Raw genomic sequence first — 13,996 nt, 5'->3', positions numbered from 1 at the left:
TGCCAGCTGAGCCAGGTGAGTCTGGCGGGGAGGCGGGCGGGCCCCGCGCCCGGGCAGGGGTTCCTGGCACCTGTGCGCTCGGCACCCGTGGTGTCCCGGTTTTCCCGAGGCCAGGCTGGTCACCAGAGGCACTCGCTTGTACAGGCCTGGTGTTTCTACACAGACGTCCCCTTCGCCTCGGTTGTCACTTCAGTGGGCGCACCCACCGGGGCCTGCCCAAAACTGGAGACCAGGAAGCACCACTTACTTGTCATACCCCTTGTTTTGAGGACTGACAGGTGTTAGGGGAGGATCTGAAGTGAAGAGGTTCACCTTGGAGCAGTGAGCCTTGTTGCTTTCGCAGCCTGCCTTGATTCCTTCCAGGCAGAGGAAATTCCTGTTGGATACGTGCAGTTCTAAGCTTAAGATCTGATGATAGGCAAAACTTGCCCTTCTGTCTCTTTTGTTTTGTTTTTTTCTAATCTGCTTTATTTCATTTCCCAAATTTAAAAAATTACAGGGGAATTTCTTCGATGAATATCAAATGGAAGGAGTAGCTGCAGAGCACAATGAGATCTATTTAGAGTTGGTGCCTGAGAACCTGTCGAGAGCGTTAAAAACTGCCCAGAATGCTAAGGCAGTGAAGATCAAGTTGACTAACAAACACTGTCCCTGTCTGAGAGTTGCTGTGGAGCTAGTAAGTGCAACCATGCTTTTACCTTCACTAATAAGAAGGCATTAGGTGAAAGAGGTTTCAGTGTAGTGTATGGCTCTTTGTTGTGCTTTTGATTGTCCTTCCAAATTGCTGTCTTCATCTCTCTCCCTCAAGCCATCCTTATCCAGCAGCAGTAGGATTGTGACACATGACATTCCTGTGGGAGTTATTCCCAGAAGATTATGGAATGACTTCAGAGAGCCCAGTGTGCCAGACTTTGATGTAAGGATCCATTTTTATATTTCCTACAGAAAGAGGAGGTTGGAAGTAGAACGCTGTTGCTGTCAAGTATATTATCAGTTGGTTTTGGAGAGGAGGTGATAGGAGAGAGGGAAGCCTAGAGGCTAGAGATTTGGAGAGGGGTGGGGCATGGCTCCCATCTTGTCAAGAGAGTCCGGGACCTGTTTCCAGTGTTGCTGTCATATTCAGGGGGGAGGGAGGGAGGGAGGGAGGAGCAAAGGACTTGCATAACTTTGGGCAGGAGCACCTCTGAACCACACAGGTTTAGACTGTTTCAGCTGTTTAGGTACCAATAATAATCTGTTCTTTCTGAAACTGATGGCCTACCTGGCAGAGTTATATTAATATATGTGTTTTCCTCCTGATTTTTATATATGCTCTCCATATCCTTTTTGACTTTTAGCAGAGTTTCAATAAAAGGTCTTTGAGCAAATGTGCTCCTATCTGAGGTTATGGATGTCTGCTTTGTCTATAGCTAAGAGTATTTAAATTCTGAAGAGGTATGACTTAGTAGAAACTTGATGTATTTTATTGTCATTTGAGATTTACACTGATGCAATTCCAGAAATTATTAGAGTACCATGGGAATAATGTCCTTTGCTTTTTTGGCTACAGTACTGTCAACTGCTCGGTAACAGAGATGTAGGTTCATGTGAGAATCTGATTTGCAAAAAGCTATATCTAATATTATTTTTAATGCAGACTTCAGGTAATTTGTCTGAAGCAATTGCTAGAGTGATGGCCTGTTGGTATAATGATAAAGAGTTCCTCTGTTCCTGAGTTGTTTGCTGATTTTAGCTAAATACTGTGCTCCCTGCACACTCAATAGATAACTGAGTCCAAAATAAGATAGAATTAAAGGGAAAAATAAACACATCACATCCCAGTCATGCATGGAAAATTTGTGCAAATGCAGTTCTTATGTCTTTCTAGGTCAGTATTTACCTACCAGCGCTGAAAACAATGAAGAGTGTTGTGGAGAGAATGAAGAATCTCAGCAATTCCCTTGTAAGTTAAGGCACTTCAGACATGTGTCCTACAAACCTTATTTTATCTTGTACACGGCATGTTTCCCTGTTGCCCAGACTGGTGCCCCTGTGTTATGTCTTATTTTGGCACAGATCAGACATTGAACTAAAGACAGCTGAAAACTGTGTCAGGGCTGAAGAGAACGATGGGATTTGTTGTAGGATTTAAACTGAAGAGCTTGCCCTGGGCTTCCCAGAAAGTGGTGCTCTTTGTACTGAACCCTTGAAATAATGTAGTGTTGTGTTGCTACAGGCCACATTTTGTAGCTGGTAATAAATTGCAGTCCTTCAGGAAGCTAGCTGGAGACTTCCCGGGTGATTTTATAAAAGAAATGCCTATTAAAGTGTGTCTTGTGTTAGGCATCTGTATGCATCAGCTTTAGGGAAACTTGAGGCAGTCTTTAAACAAAATCCTACTGATAGCTCCTGGATGTCAGCCTTTGCTTTAGAGCCTGACATGGTGAGTTTTCCTGCATTTCTGGAGTGCTGGTGGACCTTCCATTGAAGGAAGCCCTCTGCAGTTGACCAGATAAAGGGTTTGATTGTGTTTTTTTAGTTTTTGTTGCATGCAGTCACCACTATTGACTGTGAGGAAAGTTAGTAAGCATAGCCCTTTGGAATAGTTTGTTTTGAGGGGGGTTCACACTGACTTTGATAAATTGGAAATTTTATTTAAACTGAGAATCCTGAAACTGAGACTGTTTCAGTCTTCCAAGGCTTGAAAGAGTTGAGAGATTACTCTGGGTTTCTGGCACCTTTGCAAATGGCAAATGGCATTTTGCAAATACAAGTGTAAATATTTCAGGATCTTCTCCCTTGCCAGTCTTTTGGGGTTATTGTTTTTCCTGTCTCCTTCCTTCCCTCTTGTCCTCTATGGAAGTACTTACAATTAAGCACAGTGTATAACAGTTTTGCTTCCAGGGTTGGGGATTTCACACAGAATTAGCTGTATGATGGGATTGATCTTTGGTGTTTAGCAACCTTGGGCATATCCACTTTCCTGTTCATTACCTCCTGCTCCAAAGCAGGAAAATCTGTGAAACAGCTTTGATAGCTCTAAGGGAGAAGGCACACTGCACGCATCCTCTACAGGCTTTCCTGTTATTGAAGAGCAAAAGCATCTAGTGTCACAGTTAAGTATTTGTTCTGGATGCATCCTGATAGTAAAGCTGGTCAAGATCAGTGCTGCAAAAAGTACTTACAAGTGCTTTCAGGTTTTACTTGGCCATTGTTTGGGAGCATTCATCTGTGGGCATCTCCCATTCTGTAGGAAATTCTGGTTGTGATGTGAGTGTCTTTTAAAATTGTTGAGTATTCTAATCACAGAAATGAAGTGCTTACATGTGCTTTGGGAAGTCTCTGATCTGCCTGGGACTTGTGTAAAATGATACATAGTTTCCTTCTGGTTGAACACATTGTCAAAAAGGCATTTGAAAGCTTTCAGCCCATTTCCAGGATTTCTAGCAGTTAAAAGTCCTGGCTGGAGTTACTGCTCTTCTGCAGCTGTTGCCTGTTTTTAAGTCTTGGAAAGCAGCGCTGCAACTGAAGATCAGCTCTTGATGCATTCCACTTTCTGTGGGTGTCACACGGACTGCATAGGTGCCAATAGGTTTGTTGAAAAGCTGGGTGGAAATGCAGGACACTTTGCATTTCTTCAGCTTCAGTATCTTATTTCTAAAGCCTTATTCTTCAGCACATGAACTTCCCAAAGCCAGTACTTGTTCTAAAATTACTGGAGAGCAATGGAACTTCTTTTTGTAATTTCAGGGAGGTTGATCTAGGATAATTCACACAGGAACATTTTGTAGCTGAACACTGAAACGTTCAAACAAGGTTCAGAAAGTACAGTTGAGTTGTGAAGGTACTGAACTGCTTCTGCAAGCTTGTATTTGAACAAAGCTGCACCTTATTCTTCTGTATTTCTACAGTGTAGAAGTGGCTTGCCTAAAACTGAGATTGACTGTATTGCAGGTGATTGAAGCAAACTTGAGTGGAGAAATGAACTTGAAAATAGAAACTGACTTAGTATCCGTAACAACACATTTTAAAGACTTGGGAAATCCTCCTTGGGGTAAGTTTCCCCATTTCTTGCCTCTTGTGTCTGTCTGAGAGCTTTACTTAAGTGTGGTACTGGTAACAGTACTTACTTTCTGTTAGTCCTTAAAAAATAACATCCAGTACTTTGAAGTCTTCAAATGAAAACTTGAAAAGAAAAGTGGCCAATGGCTCTTCCATGTTTGTGTGTGGGAGATCTCTTTCAGTATCCTTGACAACTTTGTAGGAAAACTGGGCTTTCTCTTCCATGCACTACTGTTTCTGAAAAACAACCATTCAAGTACCAGTTGTTCATTGATTATCAGGTGTGTCCTTATAGGTGTTGAAACTCCTCATGATGTTTTGACCAAGTATTTGTTGTGTTCTTATGCTTTTAGCATCAGAGGATGGGTGTCAAAGTTCTGCTCAAGACAGAGATCTGGAAAGCATGGCTGAGGCACGCATAGACATCAAGAAGCTGCAGCAGCTGCTTGCTGGGCAACAGGTCAATCCCACAAAAGCATTGTGCAGTAAGTTTAAAAGCTCTGCTTGCATACTCCTGTTAAGGAGGAATTAAGCCAGACCCCTAAGTACAAAGTTGAATACCCAGACTGACTAATATGGGTGTCTTCTTGTTGTCTTTGTTTTTAAGTTAGCATTTTATATTATTATTTTTAGGTGTTATTTCAAAAAAGACTTAAAACAAGGTCCCTAGTTTCTAGCAAAGAAACTGAGATTTACTGACGTTTTTGTTTTGTTTTCTTTCCCCAGATGCTTTCTTATATTCATCACCAAATAATTTTAATGCCAAAAGGTTTTTTATGCAGCTAACCATAGAGATTATGTTCTTCCTAGCAGAAGTCTATGCAGAGTTCTATATCCTATTTTGGCAATTCTCCATGCTTTTTCTGAGAATATCTGTGTGTTATGTTTTAGTGCAAATGCTCTGAATTTCCCGAAGATTTCATTGGTAGGTACAGCATTATAGGCCTATACATTCCATATTCAGTTTTTGGTATTGTCTTTCATAGACTCTTTAGTAATGCTTCAAAGACCCTCAAAGAATTAAATATGACGGGACAATGTAACTAGTTATCCCTCTGTCAGATGCTGCACCACTTAGACATACACAGGTCTGTGGGGCTGGATGGGATATACCCAAGGATACTGAAGGAGCTGGTGGAAATCCACACCACGTTTGTCAACAGCCCTGGTTAACCAGGGAGGTCCCAGATGACTGGAGATCGGCAAATGCGATGCCCATCTCCAGGAAGGTCTAGGGAGGATCTGGGGAGCTACAGACATGTCAGTCTCACCTTGGTGCCAGGAAAGGTTATGGAACAGATCATCTTGAGTGCAGTTATGCAGCACATGCAGGAAACCAGGTGCTGAGGCCCAGTCAGCATGGGTTCATGAAAGGCAGGTCGTTTTTTATGCAGCTAACCATAGAGATTATGTTCTTCCTAGCAGAAGTCTATGCAGAGTTCTATATCCTATTTTGGCAATTCTCCATGCTTTTTCTGAGAATATCTGTGTGTTATGTTTTAGTGCAAATGCTCTGAATTTCCCGAAGATTTCATTGGTAGGTACAGCATTATAGGCCTATACATTCCATATTCAGTTTTTGGTATTGTCTTTCATAGACTCTTTAGTAATGCTTCAAAGACCCTCAAATAATTAAATATGACGGGACAATGTAACTAGTTATCCCTCTGTCAGATGCTGCACCACTTAGACATACACAGGTCTGTGGGGCTGGATGGGATATACCCAAGGATACTGAAGGAGCTGGTGGAAATCCACACCACGTTTGTCAACAGCCCTGGTTAACCAGGGAGGTCCCAGATGACTGGAGATCGGCAAATGCGATGCCCATCTCCAGGAAGGTCTAGGGAGGATCTGGGGAGCTACAGACATGTCAGTCTCACCTTGGTGCCAGGAAAGGTTATGGAACAGATCATCTTGAGTGCAGTTATGCAGCACATGCAGGAAACCAGGTGCTGAGGCCCAGTCAGCATGGGTTCATGAAAGGCAGGTCCTGCTTGACCAACCTGATCTCCTTCTATGATGAGGTGGCCTGCATAGTGGATGAGGGAAAGGCTGTGGATATAATTTACCTGGACTTTAGTAAAACCTTTGACACTGTTTCCCACGGCATTTTCCTGGAGAAACTGGCTAAATATGGCCAAGACCAGTGTACTCTTTGCTGAGTAAAAAAATACCTGGATGGCCAGGCCGAATTGCTGTGGTTAATGGAGATGGTGGCTGGTCACAAGTGGTGTTCTCCAGGGCTCAGTGTTGGGGCCCCCAGTATCTGTTTAATGTCTTTATGAGTGATCTGAATGAGGAGATTGAGTGCACCCTCAGTAAGTTTGCAGATGACATAAGATGCTGAACTTGAGTCACAACCCCATGCAATGCTACTGGCTTGGGGAAGACTGGCTGGAAAACTGCCTGGTGGAAAAGGACCCGGGGGTGTTGGTGGACAGCCAGCTGAATATGAGCCAGCAGTGTGCCCAGGTGGCCAAGAAGGCCAATGGCATCCTGGCTTTTATCAGAAATAGTGTGATCAGCAGGAGTAGAGAAGTGATTGTGCCCCTGTACTCAGCACTGGTGAGGCTGCACCTCGAGTGCTGTGTTCAGTTCTGGGCCCCTCACTACAAGAAGGACATTGAGGTGCTGGAGCAGGTCCAGAGAAGGGCAACAAAGCTGGTGAAGGGTCTGGAGAACAAGACTTAAAAGAGGAGCATCTGAGCATTTAGTCTGGGGAGACCATATCACTCTCTACAACTACCTGAAAGGAGTTTGTAGTGAGGTGGGGGTTGTTCTCTTCTCCCTAGTAACAAGCAACAGGACAAGAGGAAATGGATTCAAGTTGCGCCAGGAGGAGGTTAGATTAGGTATTAGAATTAACTTAATCACTGAAGATGCTATCAAACACTGGAACAGGCTGCCCAGGGAGGTGGTAGAATCACCATCCCTGGAGGTGTTTAAAAGATGTGTAGATGTGGTGCTTAGGAACATGGTTTAGCATCCAGCTGGTAGAGTTAGGTTAATGGTTGGACTCGACTATCTCAAAGGTCTTTTCCAACCAATAAGATTCTGTGATTCTAAGTGGTAGAAGCATGGTCTTGTGTCCTGGTTTGAGCCAGGATGAAGCCACTTTTACTGATTTATTTTTTTTTCCTTCAGTAAGCTCTCTCTTAACTAGCAGCAGGTGTTCAGTTAGTGGACTGATAACACTGGAATGTTTATGTTACTGCTGGGACTCCAAGGTCTTTACTCTGCTGGCTCGGACGCTACCAGGAGATCGATGACCCCCCCATAGGAGGCTGAATTAGACAGAAAGCAAAGTTGGCCAAAGATACTCCATTCCATATATTTACATAAGCACAGAGGAAGGTTAGAGATCACAGAAGACAAATTCCCTCCTGCTTCTTCTTCCCTTCTGTCTCCCTCCTTACCTGAGTGGGAGGGGATCGAGAGCCTTGTTGTCACTGGCTTAATTGCCAATCCTGAGTCAACTGTGACATATTGCTATGGTGACATTCTGTAGAAGAGGTCCTTTTCAGGTATTTTCATGCTCTAACTAGATTTGTGGTTGTTTTGGTTTTTTTTTCTTGTTACAGATATTGTAAGTAAAAGAATTGTCCACTTCATCTTGCTCCATGAGGATGTTTCACTTCAGTATTTTATTCCAGCACTTGCCTGAGTGTTTTGGAATCTCAAGTCATTTTCCAACCTGAGATCTTTTCCACAAAGTCTGAAAACGTCCATGAGTTGCTGGAGTATTCTCATGATGTTAGAAGCAGTTATCGGATGGACATTAATTTCATATTTATGAAATTATTCAAAAGATCTCCTCATCCAGAAGGCCACTTTTGCAAAGAGTTATGTGCTAAGAAAGACATAATGCTGGGGAGCTGGTGTATCTGAGCATTATGGGGAGCAAAACTGAAATTTGTATGTGCTTTTGGGATGCTTTGAGTTGTTGTTGACAAATGTAAAGGTAGAGTTGACCTGTGGCACTGCTTCTGGGTGTATTTGGTATTGGACAATGCAGCTTCAAGATAAGAGATTTCTGATCGAGCTGTCATACCTCCATGGAGCAGGAGAGCCATCTTGGAGGGTTGATGGGTGGGTATTAGCCTGGACAGGTAAGCACAGCTCTCCTAAAGTGGTGGTGGATTGACTACTGTTCCAGCAGTGATGTATACAGACTTGATGTGCTGCGTGTTGTGCAGCAGAAATGTGTCTGAGGCAGAGGAGCTTCCTTTGGCTGCCAGCACGTAATGGGATGTAACAGGTGCTAAGAAGCACCAACAGCTCAGCAGTGTCTGGTTGAACCTGGTTTTATCTTTTGATCTGACATGTTCCAACATAACTCAGTAGTTCTGCTAGTTCATGAACTGATGTGTTTAACTCTTGGCCTAGAAGGATGAGATGAACTCTGAATTACCTCGTTAATGTAACAGTGAAGGTCTCTGTCCAGGTACATAATTAATATCATATGAGGACGTGAACACAGCAACTGGTGTGAAATAAAGGCCAAGTTATCTGTGGATCACGTTTCTTCCCCTTTCCAATGGAAAGCATTGTATAACCTGTGTCATCATGGCATCAGACATGATGAGATAGCATCCAGACTCTGATGCTGAGCAGCCAAGAGCATGACTAAGTCTTAGAGAGAGGAGTACTGCCCCTTCTTCTATTTCCTGGTTAACTTTTGAGGCCTTTTCCTCCTTTATCCTGTGTGATTGTTTTTGCTATCCAGCCATTTTCCATTAAGCCCTCAGTGTTCCACAGGGTTTTGGGTATCTTCTGAAACTTCTTGTTTTAGAAAGAGTGAGTCTTTGCTGCCAAATTGGACAGGGAGTTTCTGCTACACAGTAACTCTTGTAATGGTCAGAAGTGTTTGGCTAGCTATTTTTTAAAGGGGCACTGAAGTTAGGAGGGAAATTAATCTTTCTGTTCTTGCAGATGTAAATGGTTGAGAGAAGGCTGAAAGAGAGGCAGAGACTTAAATATGTTATGCTTCTTTGCTTCTTCCACCATTTCTATCAGACTAACCAGCAAGCATCTTCCAAATCCTGTTAATTTTCATGGGAAACTGCAATTACCAAAACAGTCTGTGAAAGATGATAATAGCTGTACAGCTGGATACAGCAATTCAATGTTGAGAGGTAAATATTGTGGTAAATATTCCTCAATTTTCTCCTGAGAGGGGAAGAACTGTCAGAGTATGATATAAATAAAGCACATACTATGAAAGCAGGATTTGAAAACTTGGGATTTTCTCCTTTGAAAAATGTGTTCTGCATAAGCTGATGGAAATGCCTGTTTCTGGTGTAGCATAAAATCTATTTTTCAAAAGAGATTGGAAGTTATAATTGGAAAAAAAGTGTGGCTTTTTGTTTGTTTGTTTGTTTTTAATAATAAATAAATAAGAGTAGGAGTAATGCTGGCACAGATCAGGAATGTCCAGCGAGATGTCCGTTTCACATTCTGGAGGGGAGGCGGCCAGATGGACCAACAGAGGTGAAGTCTGTCCAGCCCCACTCCACTGCTTTCTTACCCTTCCCATCTAAATAAAGCACAAGGATACAGCTCAGCCTTGCCATCCATGCTGATCAGATGGAAGATCATACTTATTCAGGTTTGAACCTGCTGTCATCTGTGAATCCAGCTGTCAGAGCCCTGGGGAAAGTATAGGGCCTTAATTGCCCTCAGCCACCTCACCAGGGACCCTTATCTACCGCGCCCTGCCCATGGGCCCACAGATCCCCTTTCTGCTCAGGCATCCTGTACTCCCCTAACCTATGCTGTAGGTGGGCCTAGGCCCAGCCCTATTCCTGAACTGATGTTTGGATTTCCTGGATTTGCTTCAGAGGGGAGCTGTTGCTCTCACCACCTGGTTCTGCTTGCCTGGTTTAGGTCCTGCGGGCCTGTGTCCCAGCTGTAGAGGTACTTCCTAGCCTGCATTGTGGCCAACCTCTGCTCTTGGCTCCTCCTCACTCCTGGAACAGCCTTTCTCTTGCTGATTTTTGTAACATCAATAATGACAGGAAGTATTTTTCAGTAGCAGCATTAGCTGATTCCACATGACAAGCCAACTGTTTTATGCCAAAAAATGCTTGTTGTGGCTTAAGCCACCAAGAAAAACAGTTACAAGCCACTAGTGGGACTACAGAATAACTGTAGGACCATCCAGGTTCTCTCAAACACTTTGTTCTAGTGTGAGTTTCTGTTACTGGATGTTAGGAGTAGCCACCACCTCTAGCAGCTCTGGCCCAGGACTCGTGCACAGCTACTGGAGCCCAGCCTCAGGTACCTGGGTAGCAGGAACCTACTTGGCTGAGGGATGTAGGTGCTGCTTCCCCACTTGCAGGTTCAACCAGCAATGAAGCTGAGTGTGTGTTCCAGAGACATGTACGGACACCATCAGGACACTGACATGGTTGGTCACAAGCTGCTGCAGCCAAGCCATGCCTGCAACTTAATCTACAGACAGGACCCATGTAAAACCAGCACAAGCAGCCACATCCCCTTCTCTTCATCTGTCAGAGACAAAAGGTCAATAGTACAGGCACACATGCAATGTTCTCTAGATTCACAGGCACATACACATTTGCAGTTCCCTCGAGTACCGGCACTGTCTGCCTACAACCTCTGCCTAGATCCTCCCCTTCTTACCTGTCCCATGAATGCCCTGTTTGCTGGCTCATTCAGATCAGTGCTTACTCACAAACATGCAGCAATCACACTTGTCCCATAGGCATCCCATATTCACGGGTCCATCGAGGTATAAGCACTGACCCTTTGCCTGCCTGATACTGCAGCCCTGACCCAGGCCCTCGTCCTCCCTGGCTCATCCAGCTTAAATATTGACAGCAAATGCGCTCTCCATGCACACCTGGTTTGGGGAACATGCGGGTACCCCACCATCAGCCAGCACCAGCTCCACAGGCTGTGTGACCTGTGGTCCTGCTTCAGCCTCCAGCACCAAGCCCCGCACCTGCCTCATGCCAGTTTGCCCCAGCACCTGATTTTTGGGAGATGCAGCATTCCCACCCCAGAGGCTGGAACCCCCACACTCGCTTCAGTAACTGCCACTACAGCCCTGGGGCACCTACACTCGGGTCTGACTCCAGTAGGTGGCAGCAGTCCCACTCGTGCTGTTTTCCCCTGTTAGGCACACAGGGTAGAGAGGGAGGTTATGCAGAGATTAGGACTTAAGAAAGGAAGAAAGGACTTAAGAACACAGAACAGACTGTGCTGATGAGCATACTGACCGGCCCCTTCTGTATACTTTTCAGCCAACCCCCTCTTTGTTCTCCTGCTCTCCCTTGCACATCAGCTGGTGTATTTCCACCTGCCCCCTCCAACATGCTGGTTTCTGAAGTTTGCACGTTGCAAAGTTGCTTGTGTTGTGGATTGACCCTGATTGGCATCTCAGACAGCTTGCTCACTCTTCCCACCCTATCTGTCCCCCCGTTCCTTCTCCCCCGAGTAGGATGGGGGATTGGCATTTGTCCCTAGAAGGACAGGACCTCTGCATATTTTTTTGCCATGCAGAAGACAAATAGTTTTTTTTGACAGCTGAATCTCTATGGATTCACCAGAATGAAATGGGACAGGCCAAATTTGCTGTGCAGCTGTAAATAGAAGTTTAGAAGCAGTCTTGCCAAGAGAAGTGGCTTTAATATATTGTTTTTTTGGTTTGTACTAGAAAAATCTGAAGAATGGTCATGACGTTGCTATGCATTTTTTGTTATCTGCAAAAAAACCCCAAACAAACAAGGTTTAATATAAGAATATGAAGGAAAACAATTCACATCTGCACAGAAGTCTGAACCTATCAACAGCAATCATACAGTAATGAAAAAGCATAATTTTTTTACCACTGATTTCTTTCTGGCCCTGTGAGCTTAACACAGAAAATAACTTACTCCACGTCCATTACTGCCTCTCACAGAGGAACGGCCACTGTGGGACTGTATTTTAAAGTGCAGAGCCCGTACCAGGGACGTGTCCCTCAGGAAGGTCCAAGCGGGCCCCTCTCACCTGCTGACCCTGTCACATTTACACCCCAGTCACCCCCTATCCAGTCAGTGTCACCCCCACAGTGCAGGAACACCCTGATCTCCAGAGCCAACTGGCATCCCTGAGCCCCAGGTTAGGGCAGTAACTATTAGGGGCAACTCATAACTTGCTGCCCACCCTTCCTGCCTTGAACCACACCTGTTGTTTTGCTTTCGTGTGTCCTTGAGCAGCAGCCCTGGGTTTGGTCACTTAGCTGGGTGTCATCAGCAGAAGGCCTTGGCTGGCTGAAAATGCATCTTGTTTAGACTTAAGTGGGGAAGAAGAAGAACCGTTTCCCACACTCCACTGTTTCAGATACTCTCTCACTCCTGGCTAAATAGACTTCAAATTCAGGTGTTGCAGTATCTGCTCTGACACTTAGCAGTACTTTTATTTAGTTAAATTTCCTCTGATTCGGAACACCAAGGATTCTGTCAAGGTTAGGTAACAAGAGAAAACAAACATGAAATGTCAAAGAGTAAATTTGAAATGCAAGGCACGGGATTTAGACAAGATGTTGACCTTGTCCCACCATCTGTCTCAGGAACAAGGTGTTCTCCATCCCTCACATCCAATCCCATCTACACAAGCAAGCCCTATGGAAATAACTCAGGAGGAAGTTAGATATACGTTAAATTGCTTTTGATTTGCCCCTGATTTTGAAGATATGCTTGCTTTTAAATCCACCAGATTGAAATTTGGCTCAAACAATGATTCTGTCTTTGCATTGAGTCCCAATAGTTGTTAGAGAGCTTGGGCCCTTCATGATTTTTGGATTTGATTTTTTACCCTGTTTGTCTTTCCATGAAACTTCATCAAGCTCTACAGTTTGAAAAAGTGTTAAAAAGTGCTAAGCTGGACCTTGTTCTGACCAATAAGGAAGGGCTGGTGGGTAACATGAAGCTCATGGGCAACCTTGGCTGCAGTGACCACAAATGGTGGCATTCAAGACCCTTAGGGCAATAAGGAGGGTGTGCAGCAAGCTCACTTACCTGGACTTCAGGAGAGCAGACTTTGACCTCTTTCAGGAATCTGCTTGGTAGGGTACCATGGGATAAAGACCTGGAGTGGAGAGGAGCCCAGGTAAGCTAGTCAATAGTCAAGGATCACCTCCTCCAAGCCCAGAGGTATTGTATCCCAGCAAAGAGTAAGGCAGGCAAGAATGCCAGGAGATGTGTATGGATGAACAGGGAGGTTCTGGACACACTGAGATGTAAACAATCTACAGAGGGTAGAAGCAAGGACAGGCAGCCTGGGAGGAATACAGAGAAATTGTGCAAGCAGCCAGCAATGAGGTTAGGAAAGCTAAAGCCTTGATAGAATTAAATCTGGACAGGGACCTCAAGGGCAAATAGAAAAGCTTCTACAGTTAAGTCAGCAATAAGAGGAAGACTAGGGAAAATGTGGGCCTGCTCCAGAAGGAAACTGGAGACCTGATTACCCAGGGTATAGGAGAAGGCTGAGGTACTCCATGACATTTTTGCCTCAGTCTTCACCAGTAAGGGCTCTGGCCACACCATACAGGTTGCAGAAGATGAAGGCAGGGACTGGGAAGAGGAAGATCTGCCTGCTGTAGGAGAAAAGCAGGTTTGAGACCACTTAAGGAACGTGAAAGTGCGTAAGTCCATTGGACCTGATTAGATCCTGAGGGAACTGGCAGATGAAGTTACAAAGCCACTTTCCATCATATTTGAGAAGTCGTGGCAGTCTGGTGAAGTTCCCACTGACTGAAAGAGGGGAAACATAGCCCCCATTTTCAAAAGGGTAAAAAGGAAGACCTGGGGAACTATAGGCCAGTCAGTTTCACCTGTGTGTCCAGCAGGATCATGAAGCAGATCCTCCTGAAGGCTCTGCTAAGACACATGGAAAATGTGGAGGTGGTTGGTGGCAGCCAACATAGCTTCACCAAGAGCAATTC

The 13,996-nt window shown here is 44.5% G+C and overlaps 1 protein-coding gene across 1 annotated transcript in view; it reads left to right on the top strand.

Annotated features, from left to right (window-relative positions):
• The window catches only part of HUS1 (HUS1 checkpoint homolog (S. pombe)), a 12,207-nt gene extending 4,263 nt beyond the window's left edge, over positions 1-7,944 (top strand). The window contains exons 2-7 of the mRNA XM_010001551.1: positions 500-676; positions 809-916; positions 1,868-1,942; positions 3,934-4,033; positions 4,395-4,526; positions 7,626-7,944. Of these exons, the coding sequence (XP_009999853.1) occupies positions 500-676; positions 809-916; positions 1,868-1,942; positions 3,934-4,033; positions 4,395-4,526; positions 7,626-7,708 (675 nt within the window). The 3' untranslated portion in view covers positions 7,709-7,944. The remainder of the gene's footprint in view (positions 1-499; positions 677-808; positions 917-1,867; positions 1,943-3,933; positions 4,034-4,394; positions 4,527-7,625) is intronic.
• The last annotated feature ends 6,052 nt before the right edge of the window (positions 7,945-13,996 follow it).

Source organism: Chaetura pelagica, unplaced genomic scaffold (genome assembly GCF_000747805.2).
Source record: "Chaetura pelagica isolate M959 unplaced genomic scaffold, ChaPel_1.0 scaffold7, whole genome shotgun sequence".
NCBI lineage: Eukaryota > Metazoa > Chordata > Aves > Apodiformes > Apodidae > Chaetura > Chaetura pelagica.
Note: the sequence above shows the minus strand (reverse complement) of the source record. Positions and strands in the feature narration are given on the sequence as shown.